The sequence below is a fragment of the Centruroides sculpturatus genome, unplaced genomic scaffold, assembly GCF_000671375.1.
Source record: "Centruroides sculpturatus isolate CEXI.00-Female unplaced genomic scaffold, Cexi_2.0 scaffold880, whole genome shotgun sequence".
NCBI lineage: Eukaryota > Metazoa > Arthropoda > Arachnida > Scorpiones > Buthidae > Centruroides > Centruroides sculpturatus.
This window is the reverse complement of record NW_019385193.1, coordinates 148,881-167,154: the sequence shown is the minus strand read 5'-3', so window position 1 is coordinate 167,154 and position 18,274 is coordinate 148,881. Positions and strand designations below refer to the sequence as shown.

The following is an 18,274-nucleotide window of genomic DNA, read 5'->3' as shown; positions in this document are numbered from 1 at the left end:
CTGTTAAACAATAGGTACTTTGTTAGCGCTGGTAAGTAGTCGCCCAAATTCAATACAAACATTTGTTTTTTGAAAATTTGATCACGATTTAAATACAGTATTTATTTTTAATATTACCGATATGTCATCGAAAAGAAAACGTGTTGTATTATCATTAAAAGACAAATTAATAAATTTGTTTTGATTATCCGAATTTTTCCTTATTCGGACTACCTTAATCCCCAATTAGTCCGGATAATCAAGGTTCTACTGTATCTGTAATTGAATTACATATACATAATAATTTTTTTATCGTCATGTAACTTTATTACAGATGAAAATATTAATACACTATGTATATTTATATTTATAAGAATAATAACTTCAACTTACATTTTGAAATTTGCTAACATCGTTTGCTATAAGATTTACGATTTACCCAACATTCGATTTTTCGAGAGATGAAGGACTTAACCTCATTGCCTATAAAAATTTATGTATAATAAATAAATATTCTCAAAAATATGTTAAGTTCCAATAACAAAGTAATTTTTAACAAAGTTATTACACAAAGAAATGAAATAAAATTTTATAACTTTTCAAAAACTGTTACTATTATTTAAATTAATATTAAATAACGGGTTAATTAAATGCTTGGCATCACAAATACACTACTTTTTTCTAAATTGGGAAAAATTGGCCATGGCATTAAAAACTACACTTATATCTTCAATTTCTGTATTTTGCATACTAACTAACAATATAAAATTTGTCTTGATTCAAAATAATTCATTTTAATGTTTAGTTTATAATTTTTAAAAAAAACACGAAAAATAAACGTATCGATGTTCAAATGTCTGTAAATTAACTCTTTACCTAGATTTACATAGGGTTTGAGTGATATTTAAGAAGGTTTAACTGTCAAAGTCAAAATAACAAAAGCTTTCTATATTGTCTGCTAAGAAAATAATGCACAAAATTGCACTAGGCATAAACAAGGCTCATAAACTGCTAAATGTTTGTTAGACTTGTTTATATAAAAATAAAGCAAAGAGTTTTTGTTTATAGAGTACTAAATGTTTTAGTACTCTATAAACAAAAACTCTGCTTTATTTTAACTCGGTCTAATAAAACTAATTGTTATATTACACTCAGAAAAACGTTAAAGATGACATTTGATAACCAATGAGACAGGAGTAATTTCTATGATGTTATTTTAATACTTTATTATAAGTTAGTTGCACAATTTAACACATTAGATATTTTAATTAAAAAGTACCTACTGATCAAACTGTTACAAAAAAAAACATCAAACTTGTACACGATTTATTAACTAATTTACTAACGCGTGTAAGGCAGAAAATTTGGAATGTGGTAATAATAAAATATGCGTAAATTAAGAGCTATATAAGTTAAAAACTCTAAACGAAATTACTAAATAAAGAATTTGCTGAAGATACTAAATGGTATAACTACATAATAAACAAAAATATTAATTGTTGGAAAGCAAAATGTACTAAATGTTTTGCGATGATAGTCTATCATCCTGAGAAAGCCATGTAACAAGACTACAAGCCGAAAATTGCGATGTCACAAACAAAGACAATATCTAATTTCAAATTAATTGGAATTAGGCCAGACATTATAGAAAAGAAAATAATATAAATAATAGTACTATTGTACAGCTATATATATTCTAGATCGATAATTTATAAAATCGCGTTTATTATATGCAAGAGTAAAAGTATATCGCACTTGCAAATTAAATTACCGACATTAAAGACATTGAAAAAACAAATTCTGTAAATAATGAAAAATAGTTATTTCAATTTTTCTTGTAATAAGACACATAAAGTGCCATTGTTTTCGAATACTTTTGTGATCACCGTGAAATCATAAATTTTACAAACTAATTTTAACAGGTCAAATGAATAATAAACAATATATTAATAAGTTTATTATGTAGATTATAAAATTAATTTATTATCTTTAATTAAGTTAACTGTATAAGTAGTTCGTTATAAGTAATAAATTTCAGAATATTATTTTCAGGAAAGAACATCCAAGTAGTGCGATATAACATGTTATATATACAGTAATGTGTCAGTTTACCTTACCGTGTAAGACGACACTTGCCTATGTTAATAAAGATAAAAGAAATATTGACATGTAAAGATATGTTTCCAAAATAATATAAATAGCTATTTTTTTTACCTACGACTTTATACCTTGTATTTCCAAAATTCAAATAAATATTAAATTTTACATGTTTATATTTAATAACGTGATACAGAAGTGGCAAAATGTGAGAATTTAAGTATATTTAATCGTAATTTTATGTTTAAGGTAAAGACAAATATCAAATTGAAAAACACTTTCATGCATTTTATATGTACTGTTTGGTTTTGTACGAAGCAAGCACAGAAGTCTGAAGGGCTCATTTTATTAACTTGCTATTGTCATTGTTTCTAAGTATCCAACTCCAACGACTACAGAAATAATTTTGCTACATTGCAGTTAGGGCATCCAGGGAAATACAATCAAGTCATATAAATAATTGCACGTACATAATTGTACTAAGCGAGGCCATTTATATGGCAGTAGCCCACCAATATTTTTATCATTATGTCACCTTTGCTTATTATAGTCATTGATAGTAGCAGATCCTATTAAAATATTTATACACTTAACATGAAAAAAAACACAAAACTGAATTGAACATTTTGTATCCATGTTAAGTAAATTTAATTCTATAATGCGAACATAAAACGCCATATTACTGTAGTGTGTAAATTAACAACGAATAATAGAAATCTTAAGCACATAGCTGAACTTTTATATGAAATTTTCTTTTCTAAACAATATAAATATAATAATATGTTCATAATACATTATAATTGATACTCACCTTTCTATATATAATCGTGCAAAAAGCTATTTTTAATTTCATTCCAATAATCTCTGTCATAAAAAAATTAGTATTATGTGAAAACAAATGAATCGCAATCATGCCAAAATATCCGGCAATGATTAAGTAAATATTATACGGATTCCATTTCGACCTATTTTCAAAATAATGTACTGTTAATCCTAAAAAGTATAATTCTCCTGCAACTACCGCCGTTTCCTGCAAATATAAATACATATCCGTAATTTAAATTATTTTAATATATGATTAACGTATAATCAAAACAATTGTGAAGTACCTGAACCAATGTAAGTAAAATTAGTATTAAAAATTTCCATCCAACTAATCGTAATACAGCTTTCAGTATGTTTGGATTTTTCTTCTGTAGTTCTACGTTCCACTCTCTGATAAAAAATTGCAATGAAAACTAATAAATTAAAACAATATTTCTAATGAATAATTCAATTCTTTTTAATTTATAAGTTATTAATAGCGCTTTCAATACTATCATTTTATTATGAAAACACTATAAGGGTTTATTAATCCGGCACCTGTTAACATGAAGTCTGTCAATTAATAATCACTCATTCTAGTAATGTTCAAATCAAAATGTGTTTAGACATGTAGTGTGCTAAGACCCCAAGAAACAAGCTAAACCATTTGAAGAGTGAGGCTGTGCAACGTTGCTACATGTCACAAGATGGATGTAATCTTAACTCAGCATAGTCATATATAAGTAATATGGGGATGGGATTCTGCTCCATTTCCATACTATTTATATATACATATATAAAATAGGATAAATGTTTTTAAATTAATATAAAATTTTAAAAATTCAATGAAAAAGTTAAGAAATTAAAATGTTTTTTGTTTAAAAAAAACTAAAGAAAATAAAATGTTATCTTCATATTTCATCTCAAAAATTCTATTAACTCACAAAAATATGTTTAAATAACAGTAAATATGAAAAAAGTCAAACAAACTCAATAATAAGAGCTTTAAAATTACTTCCATATTCATCCATACCCTATATATAAATTTTAAATCTTTCATATCATCTAAATCTTTATTCTTTTCGTTTTTATTTAATCTAGGAAGAAAAACTTGAAAATAATTTAATTCTCTATCCCTAAGAACTACTATTTTTTATGACCAAAACGTGTTCATATTGCCTTCATATAAAGAATTGGATATTCATAATCAATTTCTAACTCGTTTAATTTCCTAGTTGGAGTATTACCAATATCGTTTAGTGTCTCCATTAATATAGGAAAAAATTAATCAATATAATTTATAAATATTGAAATATTATATATTGTAAGACTTTCTCTATAGTTTTAACAGTCTGTTACTTTGAATGGAATAGTTTCATTTCTTCTTTCACTAATAAATTTAGCTTTAGCTTAAATTTATTAGTTCAAGCTTAAATTCTATATAGAAAACTATTTATCAATATGTAAAAGGTTACCTTGTGGTGTACATAAAAATCTACCATAATGTGTATCAACATAATCAAAGATATGTAAATGCCCCCTTCCATTCTTCCAAATATAATAATTCCTTACTTCCCCACCATAGTGAATTGATACCAACTCAAGATTACTAATATCAATTTCCATTTATATAGGAAAAAATTTAATCAATATAATTTATAAATATTGAAATACTATATTTTTGTAAGACTTTCTTTTTAGATTTAACAGTAATTATATCTCTTACTTTGAATGGAATAGTTTCATTTATGACTTTCTTTTTTATAAAATAACATACTAATTTTTCATTGATAAATATACCCACAGATATTGCTAAATTAGATGTAAAATAAATCTGACTAATAAAACCATTAGATTCAGACACATACTTTCTATAATAATTTTTTATTACTAGCATCAATAGGAAGATCGCTTAATGTTAAATAAAATTGCTCATCTTCATCTGGTTTAGCTAAATTCAGAAAGCATTTTAAGATGAATGAATGGTTAATTTTGAAATAATTTTCGAGATATGATTTTGTAACTGCATCCATGTCATTAATTGGATTTTTTAAACTGGTTATTTTTTTATTATCTGAATCATAAAAATTATTTTTCAACAAAACAGCGGGAACATATAATCCATTTTCAGTTCTTGAAAGCATATTGTTGTCTTTTGTATCAACTTGGCTATCTACATAAAATTTTGTTGCAACATCAAAGTCAGATGTAGGTTGTGAAACATTTATTATTTTTTTATTTTTTTTTATCAAACACATCTTCACCCTTTATGGTCAAAGCATTATTCTTTAAATATCTTATATTCACAACATTTTTGTCTTCTGTTGGATTATTAACATTACCAATTCTTTTGTTTTTTGCATTGAAAACACCATTAATATATTTTCAGACACTTACTGTTTAATGACAAAAGAATTTTTCCCGTTTTTGTTACGAAATTATTTACGCTTAAATTTAAATCTTTAATCATTTTTTTCTGAATTAGTTTTATCTGCTTCTTATATTTTAAATTTGTTAGCAAAAGTTTGAAAATCTTTATCTAATTAATTGATTATTTTTAATTTATTATCAATATATTTCTTGGTTGCAGCATCGTTTTCATTTATTGGATGTTCACAATATTTTAAGATCTTATTTTGCATATCATAATTTCTATCATACATTAATTTAAAACCCTTACCCGGAGGACCAAGAGGACCTTTTTTTACTTCATCATGATAATGACCAAAAGAAAACCATTTAGTTACTTTAAAGTTTTAAAAGTCCTGTTGTACATATTCATAAATCCTTTTCTTTTTTCGACTAAAATAAAATAAAACCTATACGGTTTAGCAGGTGTTTCTCTCAATTGCCAAAAGAGTTCAACTTTCAAATTATCTACATTATTATAAGAGGGATGATTAAAAACATCGAAATAAATTATTGGATACAGTCTTCCAAAGTTTGTATAACTTACTATACAACCAGACTCTGTGTTATTGGTATTTAATCCTGCTGCTAAAAAATCAGGATAATATCTCGAATAATCTAATTCTCCGGGTTTAAGGCTAACATTATAATCTTCTGTTGGATATTTATCATTATTAATTCTTAACCAACATCTCATCATGTTTGAGTTATCGAATATCATATTATTTTGATTTCTGATCGTTTTCCGTGTGGGGTTACAAAAATATTTCTGATTTGATCTGTGGTTGTATTTACAATTATTGTTTCGCTAGAACCATTTTGAACGTTACTTTTAATTAATCTAACAGAACACCAATTAATTTCTATAACTGATGAGGGATTCAGAGATATGCTATTAAAATTAACTTATTATACTATGAAAATTTATTTAAATAACTATTAACTTATATCCTGAACCAATGTAAATAAAATNATAATATTATATACTATAATATAATAATTATTATAAACTATAATTTATTTAAATAACTAATAACTTATATACTTTTAAAATTTAAAATACTATTAAAATTAACTCTGAATATAACTGAATATTTAGTAACCAAAGAAAAATATCAAATATTATAACTTTATAATTTGGATTGCCATCGTCGGTATAGATCATATCATTATTCGAATTTCTCCAAAACACAAATCTAACATCGATGTTTGATATTATTTTCCTAAAGTCGTTGAAAACTCCAAAACATATGTTTAATTAGTATCCCCACAGTTTGATCTTTTTACTGTTTTTTGTTAATATCCATCTTTCTGTAAATCCTTCGTTATAATTTGCATTTTTCTTTAATCCTTCTAAAAAGTATCCATTTTTTCTATATTTCCGAGAGATTGATCATCGGGTCTATCAAATATTAAAACTTGCCTATCTGGAGATTCTGAGGTTCAATGAAAAACAGCATATTGGTTGCTTCAGAGGTAGAATAATTTTTGTAAAGTTTATAAGACCATTAATGTGATGGACTAAAAAGAGTAATTCAATTTCTTCAATTAGAGTCTTACCAATGTGTAATTCTGATATTAAGAACAAATTTCTAGTATTCACTAAGGTTACATTTTCACTTCCAGTTGAAGAACCATCCTGTTTCATAATTTTCACTTCTGGACAGATACAACCATTGCAATATAAAATCATATTATTTACATCTTTAATATTAAATTCATATTTAGCTAATTCCTTTTCATCAACAGTAACTTTATCTTCTACTAGCTGCAAGGACCCGCTTCGCTGGGTTTTTATTTGTGGGTAAAAAGTAATGATAGTGAAGATTAAGATAATTGCATTATAGCCAATCTTACCCGTTTTCACAAAATGCAAGAATTAGATCTCCCGTTTTCAGACGTTTCCAGAGAATTTTTACATGAGCATAAAAATATGTTCGATTTCTTGCAAAAGCACAAAAAACCGCCTGTAAATCTTGCATGCCGCTTTATATTAACACTTCCTGGTCCCGATTCTATTTCTGAACGTCTCCTGTTCACGTCCACTCAAACGAACTATTTTCAACATTTCTGGAACGTTTACGATCGTTCTATAATCGAACCAATATTCGAATTTCATGTTCGAATTTAATTCGAATAAATTCGAACAAAACATTCGAAATGGAAATCCACTTTCAACCACTTTCAGCCCCATATCTCCCGCACCCTTATAGCTATCGAGACGCAACCCCCCTGGTGCACGAATGGAGACTTAGGGCTACCACCACATACAAATATTATTCACGTGCGATGTGTAGTTTTGGCGGAAAAGTGAAATATAGGAACATACATGTCCATTTATATATATATATATACTTTATCTTCTGCATGCTGTTTGTACTCAAAACTTTCGATTTCGTTGTTGAAATAATTAGAAAGAGTTAAATCTCAAAACTTTTCCATTTATAAGTATAAAAATTTCTTGAATCCTGTTTTACATTAGCTTCGCTTACGTATAATATTCCTTACTCTATCTTCCACACTTTTAAATAAAATACTCTCGAGTTTATTTTTAACCACAGATTTGGCTTGTTGTAATAACTTGTTGCCAGCTGTCTTAATTGCATTGATAAATATATTTCCTCCATAATATTTTTCACTTCGAACAGCCTATGTTTATTATAATTCATTTATTTAGTCTAAAATTAAACGAAAAACAACTCTCTGTTTATTAAGGTCAATTAAATTATTATCCTGATCAGTTATCCACATTCGAATTCTATAAATATAATGATTGCTATTGATGTCAACAAATATAGCATTAATCTTTTCAATTTTTCTTAAACTTTCAGGTGGATGAGACGGTGTGTAAGAATAAAGAATATCACTCGCAAAATCATTGTGCCCTACTCCACTGATTACATCGCAATGAATATGAATATCATCGATACCTTTTGAAATATCTGCTATGTATTTTCCTTTCTGTTCTTCATCTTCATATATCTTTGGTTCGAAAATCTAATATCTCTGGAGTTATCCTTTACTCAGATGAATTTTATATCCAGGTTCTAAATTAATCATAAATCTCGTTGTTGCAAAATGAATTCCAAACTTTATAGAAGGTATTCCAAAGAATTCTACTAAAAACTTATTTAGATCTCAAAGACTGTAATTCCCATTTTCTATCATTACATCATTCCTCTTTGTTTAATAAAAATATCTAAAGGTATTGTTATTAAATTTTTCATCGCTATTATGCCAAGAAACCCACATAGACATTGATTTCAGAGCTAATTTCGAATTATTTACAGGTATTGGATTTTTAAACTCGATTGTAAAGACTTTTGTTTTATCAGCATTTTTCGAATCTAAGACTGTTAGTTTCATTTATATAAAACAAAATTCTCATTAAACTCACTCGGTTCTTGTGTAAATGAGTATAAGACTTCAATGAGAGATTTACCTTTATTTCTTCCTACAATGTATTTTATACAATAGTAACTATATCTAACAGACGTAGGATTCTGAAGAAAACTACAGTTATATCTTATTTGTTTTTTACATGTTTATAAATATTTTATGATTTCTTTTGAAATTATCTCTTTTTTTTATCTTACATTTTTTAACTTATATTCTCCAAAAGGATCAATGAATTCAATGAAAAGATATTTGGTATCATTATAATAACAAACCCAATGTGTTCCATTTCCAGTTTAAATATCTAAATTAATTATACCGTTTTCAAATTTTCTAATTGTTTTCTGTAATAAATCAACTGTAAACGCACCTCTATGAACTTGTTTATTTTTTATATTATCATTTATCGTGTCATTAGATATTTTCAATTCTGAATCACTCCTTACCCCCTAATTTGAAATTTGGCCGTATTGGACCTAAAGGGCTTTGGTAAGAAGGTGGTCACCTAGTTTTTTTTATTACATCCGGATCCGGTTACTTAATCTAAAGCTTTTTTAACTCCCAATCCTGCAGCACCTGATAAAGCTCCCGTAGCCAAATTTGTTAGAGTAAGAATTAAAAATGTTTTTTAATTGTGTTCTACTTATTTTTATTCTCTTTCCATCATTAAAATTCTTTATTTGAGGTTTTGTTAAAAACATATCATGATTAGGAAGCTTAGATTTATCAATTTGTAATTATATTTCTTCTCCATTCTTAACGGCTGATTTCAATTTATTTTTTGAGATTCACTGAGATAGATTCTGGGCTTAATATAATTACTCATTTAATTAGATAAAAATTTTAAATAACATTTTTTCACTGTATCTCCTGTTATTTCTCCCGAATTTAATAATAGATCAAGAATTTAAACAATTTTACTATATACTTTTTTATTTCCACCTAACAGCTTATCAGTTAATTTTTCTAATTCATTAAATAAATCTTCTGCACTAATTTTAAATGATTGTGAAGCAGATTTTAAAACTTTTAATTTTTCTCTATGAAGTTTAATTAAATCTAAATCAGACTGATACAAATTTAACTCGTCTTCTAATGCTTTTCTTTAAAAATTATTTATAGATTTCTTTAATTTTCTATTCACGTTTGCTTTAAATGATCCTAAGGATTTCGTTCTTTTTTCAGCTTTTTCAAGCATATCGTTTATTTCATTGGGTTTATTAACTAATTGAGGAGGAAGAATAAACTATTTTGCTCTAAATATGAAACATCTAATCCTTCATCGAAATTTTCAGCGGTATATCTATACTTTTTTTGGTGTGGATTCGTCTAAAGTCGATTGTGCATCAGGAAGTTGAGGAAATGGCGAATCAATAGTAGAAGGAATTGTTATATTATAAGTACCATCTTCAATAGCTTTTAAATCTTGTCTAACATCTTCTATAGAAACCTCTAATTTCTCTGTAACTGGTTTATGAAACTCTGAAAGACTTTTCATGTTTTACTTTACCAAATATTTGTTTTTCAGTCTTTTTTCTTAGTCCTCTATTCTGCTTACCTAAAGTAAGTAACGCTTTCTTTGTGTTCTCCATCCGTTTACTAAGCTAAAAAAATTAGCTCAACTTAAATATATTTAGCACAAGCTGAAATTTTTAAACAAATCTTACATATAAAATTCTCCTGTCACAATGTTAGTTACCTTACTCCTCCGAAACGGCTTTACCGATTTTTATCAAATTTTATATGCATATTCAGTAGGTCTGAGAATCGGCTACTATCTATTTTTCATACCCCTAAGTGATAACGGTTGTTCACCCTTAACATTTTTTTAACTAATGAATGTCGAACAAAGAACCATTTATGACCGCATTATGCTCGCAGTTTCAGCAGGACAAGGTGGGTTCTTCTTTTTGGATGCACCGGGTGGAACTGGCAAAACATTCCTTATTTCGCTAATTCTTGCTGAAATACGATCAAATAATGGCATTGCATTGGCCGTTGCAGCATCAGGCATTGCGGCAACTTTATTGGATGGAGGCAGAACAGCTCATTCAGTATTTAAGCTGCCACTAAATATTCAAAATAACCCTGACGCAGTATGCAACATTAAAAAACAATCGTCCATGGCCACCGTGCTGATACAGTGTAAAATTATCATCTAGGATGAATGTACTATGGCACACAAACATTCGCTTGAGGGTTGAACAGGACATTGAAAGATATTAAAAACAACGACAAACTATTTGGTGGTACTCTGTTGGTCCTTTCAGGAGATTTCAGACAAACACTTCCCGTCATTCCACGTTCAACATACGCTGATGAAATCAACGCTTGCTTAAAATCATCTCCATGTGCGTAATGTTGAAAAACTACAGCTGAAAGTAAATATGCAAGTTCAAGTTCTTCAAGATCCATCTGCTGAAACATTCTCAAAACAACTCATAAATATCGGTGATGGAAAAGTTGCTATAGATGAAACTGGATACGTAAAATTACCGACCAATTTCTGCACAATCGCTGATTCGCAAGATACTCTCATTGAACAAATATTTCCCGATGTACACACACAGTACATAAATCATGAGTGGCTTGCAGAAAGAGCAATTTTAGCGGCAAAAAATGTAGACGTTGACAATATAAATCTGAAGATACAACAGTTGTTGCCAGGGAACTTGGTATCATACAAATCTATTGATACAGTTTGCGATGCCAGCGAAGCTGTAAATTTTCCCACAGAGTTTTTGAACTCACTGGATTTGCCAGGCATGCCACCGCATAATTTACAATTGAAGGTTGGATCTCCGATTATCTTGCTTCGTAATTTGAACCCGCCACGGCTGTGCAACGGTACGCGATTAGTCATTCAAAAATTAATGAAAAACGTTATCGAAGCCAGCATTTTAAATGGCAAGTTCCGAGGTGAAAATATATTAATACCACGGATTCCTATTATACCTACAGATGTGCCAATTCAATTCAAACGTATTCAGTTTCCGATTAGATTGGCATTTGCAATGACTATCAACAAATCCCAAGGCCAAACGATGTCTATTTGTGGCTTAGATTTGAGCACACCATGTTTTTCACACGGACAATTATACGTGGCATGCTCTCGAGTGGGTAAACCATCCAGTTTGTTTGTGTTAGCTAAAGATGGGCTAACAAAAAATATTGTTCACGCTATAGCATTAAGAAATTGATATTGTTTGTTAGTGTTACTGTCGTAATTGATTAATGATATATAATTTTAAAGAATAAATTATAATAACTTAAAAATAATAATGTTTGCCATTTGTTATTTTTATATTCCCTCATCGTTCACAGCGCTCCATGCCTATTTTACGCATATACCATATCCTTACACACTTACAATAAGTTAGTTATTTTTTGTCTACACTAGAAATTACCTAGAAATAATTTATATGGCAAAACAACGTTTGCCGGGTCAGCTAGTAAATGATTAAAATAAAAGATAATTCAGAACCGGATGAATACGAAGATCCAAATCAGAATCCATTATTATCTCAACTTTTATTCAGACTCTTAATTGTTCGTCCATCAGAATGTGGAAAAACAAATCTCTTATTAAATCTAATTTATAATTAACTGAATTTTGATGCTTTATATGTATGTGCTAAAGATATTAATGAACCAAAATATGAAAAATTTCAAAAAAACTATAGTCAGTTTCATGAGTTTGAAGAAGATATATTGAGTGTAAAAAATAAAAAGTTATTAGTTATTGAAAAAATTTTAAAAGGGATCGTTATTTCGTTCAAGCATAGAGGATATAATTGACATTGATAGTTTATATTCATCGATAAAAAATCTGATTATTTTTTATGATTGTTTTACTGAAAAATATCAATCTGAAATTGTACATTTCTTTATCAGAGGAAGGAAGAAAAATGCTTCAATTATTTACATATCTCAATCCTATTATTCAACACCAATTGACATAAGAAGAAACTGTAATTATATTATTTTTTTCAAGATTCAAGATAGAGGAATTGTTAACCCAATCATTAGTGCAAAGAGATTTGGCTTTGGAATTTTTCCTAATATTTATTGTTTAAAGTGTAAAAAAGAATCAAAAACAAGTAATATTATAAAAACAAGAAAAAATATTAAACCTATAGCAAAAGGAACGTATGCCATTTGTGGTACTAAAAAAGCTGTTTTTTATGAGTTCGATCAGAGAAGTTTATTACAATCCAGAAACTAGTTACTGTGGTATAAATAAATTACAAAGAAAGATTAGTTCCCCTCGCGTAACATCGCGCCCCAGAGAAGGCAACGGGAAACCACTCTGGGTAGTAACTTTCCCTAGTATACACCTTGGCGGATTACAAACCTACGCCAGGTGTCGCCGACGTCAGGAATCTGATATGGCACCAAGAAGAAGAAGAAGAATTTTAATAAACTTAAATCTATTTTATATTGATTCGTAACGACAAAATGTCACGTTCGAAATATTAAAAAAAACTGATAAAATTAATCAGGTAATTTTTTAAAACTGAGATATCAGCAACCAAATTTTTATTCCTTAAACGTTAGTATATGAAAATAAATATTTTACTTAGGAGCAGGTCCATACACATTATCGAACGAGCTAATCGTTTCTTCGATCATTCTAATGTCTTCCAATCTTCTATTAGTACTGTTGGAGTTAACTTACTCAATCCACAGTAAAACTGATTGAATTTGAGTACTTCCTCTCTAGCTTTATTAAGTTTATTTAAAGTCACATTGTAATTATGTTCTAGTTTCTTGTTAGTGTGAGAATACGGACGCTGTTTTTATTTTTTCACTAACTGCGTAGTTAGTGAGGGTGACTTTCGTCGTCCGAAGGTCATCGACGAGGGACCACGATGTCACGTGACCCCCATACGTACGAGCAACCGGGCGACAATAAATGACCAAATAAGGTAATGAATTTCTCTACGGCGGGGAAGACTGTCATAAATCAGGGAGAACTGTCAAAAAGACGTCAACAGATTCCCAAGTTTTTCCCACGCTAAAGGGTATAAAAGGGGAACGATCTGACACCTCCAGAGCGATCGTCGGGGGAGAAACATCGACGCACGATCTTCCAGCTCTCTCAGGATTTAAGCAGCTCATAATAGCCGCTCCATGAAAGGTAAAAACTGAATATTTTCTATTACGACGGAATTACTCCTCGGAGAGGTTATCCTAAGAAACCTCCGAAGAACTTCGCCAAGGAAGAACTCTACAGATTGGGAGCGACGGAGCATACACCGTAACCGGACATAGCCGCACGGCCTGAGAAGGACATCGCTCCACATAGCCTTCAAAGGACACCTCAGAGTAGAAGACGACGATCACAGAGTGTTTTATCAACGTCCTATAACTGGAGAACGTTGCCTTCGAGGTAAACCCTTGCCATTATTATTTATCTCTCTCTAACGTGAGCTCTCTCGTATTTTAGCGTTAGGTTAGAATAGATTTTAGAATACCTATTTATATCTTGATACGCGTATGTTGTATTTAATATCTTTGTGTAAATTTTCTTAGTTGTGTATTAAGTGTGTTCGTTAATTTCAACCCGTGTAGTCAATTGGACACCTGGTCACGACTTCCGACTCCTCCCCACTCATATTTTTAGCCCTCCTATGCCATCCGACAACCGAGAGCGGGTCTTTCCGACCCGTGCAGATTAAGTGGTCATTAGGGTTCACCCAGTGGCCCCCTGCTACTCACATTAGCATCAGCGAGACGTCTTTTCGCAATCTCAATTTTCCAACCTTTCTTATCTCAAAACATTACTTCTTTAAAAGTCTTCCACTCTCTCACTCTCTTACTAAGATTATAAATACTAGAAGACGTTTAGTTCAAGTCGTAAAGCGAAAAAGTAACAGAAACATTATTGGACGATGTAATGTTAATTATTGTTATAATTAATCAGTTTTTATGTCAATACATTTCTTATTTAAAAAAACAAAACATTTAATCTTTTAATGAATTTACGTATTAGTAAGCAGGGAAGAGTCTGGAAAAAAAAAGTCTATCCTGCTATATGTAATTATGTTCCTATGGTTGTAAAGGATGTACGAAGACATCAAATTTTAAATTGTATTTAGTGTAGTTTTTTAAAATAAATTTCATCCTAGATTTTTAGAAAATTTTCAAAAATCATTTCTTAGGTTATTTAAATTCATTTGTAATGCCGATAAAAATTTCCACTAATTTCTGCTTTATTAACCCCACTTAATCAGTTGACATTAGTAAGAGTCTCAAAGCGGTAATAAATGTTTTATAAAATAAATTAAATCTCGTTGTATATACTTCTCTACGCTCACTTTTATTTCTACAATAGAAATATTAGATTCTGGTGGTAGCCCTTACTACATAGGAGTGCTGTCTTGTCAATTTGCTGAACATCAACATTCTCTGGCGGTGGAACGGTATGACACCAAATCGTCCAAACTGTCTTACAGTATCGCCACATCCCGCTTTGGGACCGCTTTGTATTACTGAGGAGCTACGGTGAAAGGAGCTTAGTGGAGTCACTCTTCATTACGTTATTGTCCACGTGAAACTCCCCCACCCTCGAGATGCCAGACATTTGAATCAATTTGTACAGGTACAAGTGAATACATAATACTAACGAACCAGTTATCTCCACTTTCCCTACAACTTTTTATGTGTTTGTTTCCACATCTCAAAGCGCACACGCGTAGACACTGCGTGATATTTTTGAAAATGCTTTTAAATTTTATGTTCTAAGTTCTGTATTCCGTTCGTTTAATACCGTTTCGTTTCTGTACTTTAAATTTGTTCTCAAAAAGCATTCGAATTGAGTTATTGCCTGAAGACGATAATTATAGAAATGTCGAAAGAGCTTGGAAAGAATTAAAAATTCTTTAATTAACGCCGTTTTGTGTCGATTTATTCTTCTCCTTAAAATATAAGATTAATATTCTAACGAATCATTATTTATTGTGACATTGTCACGATGCAGTGTTTGAATTTTTGATCTTATTTTTTAAATTTATTTAATTTCAAATATGTGCCCTCCGCCTGAAATTACCTACTGCTCAAGAGTCGGGCGATCATCTATCTAACACCTTTCGGAAGAAACTTTTGAGTTAAAACAACGTGACTTTCAATTTGCATCAGAAGTTCATATATAGTTAATAGGGGCCTCCCGCCTGTGTAGTTGCAGGACCATTCTGTCTATCTCCCTTCTCGAGATTAAGAAAAGACAGTCAAACGACAGTGGGAATTTATGTGGGATTTGGGCGCGAAGCAAAAGACGATAGTCTACAATATTTTCAAATTGCAGCCAAATAAGAAAATTTTACAACATTCTAGATCATAACAAAGGATTTAAATACCAATAACGGGTTGAAAATGTCCATACAAATAAATAATCATAATTTAGCATTTAATTAATATTGGTTTTTATCTGACTTCTGCATAAAAATTTCGTGTTATAATTGAGTAAATGTTATGTAATTCGACGGTCGAATTGGTGAATTATGTTTAATTGTAATTAAATTACGCTAAAACGAGTTCGAATTTTTCATTTTGTTCATTTTGCTAAATAGAATTATTGTTAATCAAGAAGCTCTAAGTTACTTTATTGACGTGAATCTTTAATAATAAAGTATTATTAATCTCGCAAAATGTTTAAAGTATTCAAATATTTTTCAAATCGTTGGAAGAAAACGGTCTTACCATTCGAAACAGACGAATTCCAGCCCTTTAGAATTATACGCGCCCCCTTAAGGATAAAAACAAAATTACCTTTATTCGAATTTAAAAATAAAATTAAAAAAATCTGAAAAACTAAATAAATAAAGTCTGCTTTAAAAAGAACGGATAAGCCAAAAAATTATTATTCTATTTAAATAATATTTTTGATAATAAATTATTTGTATTCACTTTCACTTCACTTCTGCTCCTCCGGGTTATATGGAGATTATTGCCCAAGTTCGGTTTTTATCCGACTGGCGTCGCCGTATACCTAAGTAAATCGGCCTGTTCGTAAAATATATCGTTCGAGAGTATTCAGATGTTTCCTAGGATGAGTATCCGCTTTTGGAAAATAAATTCGGGATAGAATTCGTACTAAGTTGATATAGAGTGCTAGATTACGACCCAGCTCACGTCGGGCCTCAGCATATTTCAAGCAATATAACCAAAAATGACTCGGTGTCTCTGCTTCCCACAATGAGGGCAGTCTGGAGTTGGGGGTAAAAAAGCCCCGAGAGTGAAGGAACGCGTTTAAAGGTGCCGTTTCTGTCCGAAGGCGGGCCAGCAGCGTCTCCGCCCTCCGAGTCGACGCTAAATTGTACGGCCAGGAGTCAAAAGGCCGGAGGTGGTCTCTCCCGTAGTTCCTATGTTTCTATCCGACCAAACATCCGTTAGTATGTGCCGTATCCGATCGCTCGCAAGGCGATGGATGTCCGCGAGCATGAGAGGCTTCCCCATGAGTTTCACTTTCACTTGAATTTATATTTTCTGTATATACAAGACTGGCGGCGAATTACAGAACGATTCCGTAGCCGTAGTTCTGATTTTTATCACAAGATGCCGCTAGTATCGTGAAGTTCAGGTAGCTTATACCTCGTCCTGTAGGGTGTGCTTGGAATTTTTTGTCGATATTTTAGCTTTAAAACCATACTTTATCATTCCATACTTTATCAGCTTGCCCTTCAAATAATGCATTTGACTGTCAGGTGATGCTTATGTTGACGTCTCTGTTATTGGTGCCTTTTCGTCGATTAATGCTGATAATTTAAATCGTACTTCAATATATCTTTCCACTACTTCTTCACAATCTTTTTCTTGAACTACTGATTGTTCATCTGTATCATATCATAAATATATTGTTACTTATATGAAGATACTCTTTTCACTTATAGTCTAATAACATGATTCTTGTGCTAAGAATAGGAATAGTTGCATTTTGAGCTTCACTACCAAAGGCAAAATTATAATGTGTTGTTATGCTTTGTATAATAAATTTACGTTTTGTTATTAGTTGCGAAATGTCCATGATAAATACTAACTTGTATGTACGAAATGAATTCTTTACTAAACTCATTAATTATTATGTATTGTGGCTTTCTTTACGTTCGATAGACCAGATAATATACAATTCTGAGACTTCTCATCTATAATGTTAAAAAATAAATTAAGATTGTAGTTTAACACTAAAATTACTTTATTGATTATAGTAGACCCCCTGTAACGCGTAGATACGTTCCACATTATACAAATTTCACGTTGTAGGAATCATTAAATACATTAGCCAATCACAGCCCGACACGTGTGAAGTTTACGGGCTACGGCTGTTTGAAAGGTTTTCTTCTATGAAATTAATCGATTCTAGACTAATTCGACTCAACATTTCCAAAACACGTATAATTTTTTGGGAATAATCTGTATAAACTATGCTATAAACAAAAAATTGTAGGATTACTTACCGAGTGTGCACCGTTCGACGTCGCCATTGCTTAAGCATGGTTTTGTCGCGGAGAAGCGCACCAAACGGCGGCCGAGATTTTTGTTAAGTTATTTTTCTGCGAAAACTTCGTTGAACTTTGGAGACATCATTAAT

The 18,274-nt window shown here is 30.3% G+C and overlaps 1 protein-coding gene and 1 long non-coding RNA gene across 2 annotated transcripts; one reads left to right on the top strand and one right to left on the bottom strand.

Moving 5' to 3' along the window:
- Window positions 1-406: 406 nt before the first annotated feature.
- Window positions 407-3,270, bottom strand: LOC111635977. The gene is made up of 3 exons (XR_002758467.1): window positions 3,186-3,270; window positions 2,888-3,106; window positions 407-462 (listed from the first exon to the last, which is right to left on the bottom strand). It is a non-coding gene; the product is annotated as an uncharacterized LOC111635977 (long non-coding RNA).
- Window positions 3,271-11,072: 7,802 nt separating this feature from the next.
- LOC111635973 (ATP-dependent DNA helicase PIF1-like) lies at window positions 11,073-11,922 on the top strand. The gene has a single exon (XM_023381126.1). It carries the CDS (start codon window positions 11,073-11,075, stop codon window positions 11,883-11,885), a length of 813 nt encoding a protein of 270 aa, XP_023236894.1. The 3' UTR covers window positions 11,886-11,922.
- The last annotated feature ends 6,352 nt before the right edge of the window (window positions 11,923-18,274 follow it).

What these genes read in the sequence shown, in the direction of transcription:
- LOC111635973 (XM_023381126.1), top strand. Translation starts at nt 11,073, where the DNA reads ATGCAAGTTCAAGTTCTTCAAGATCCATCTGCTGAAACATTCTCAAAA.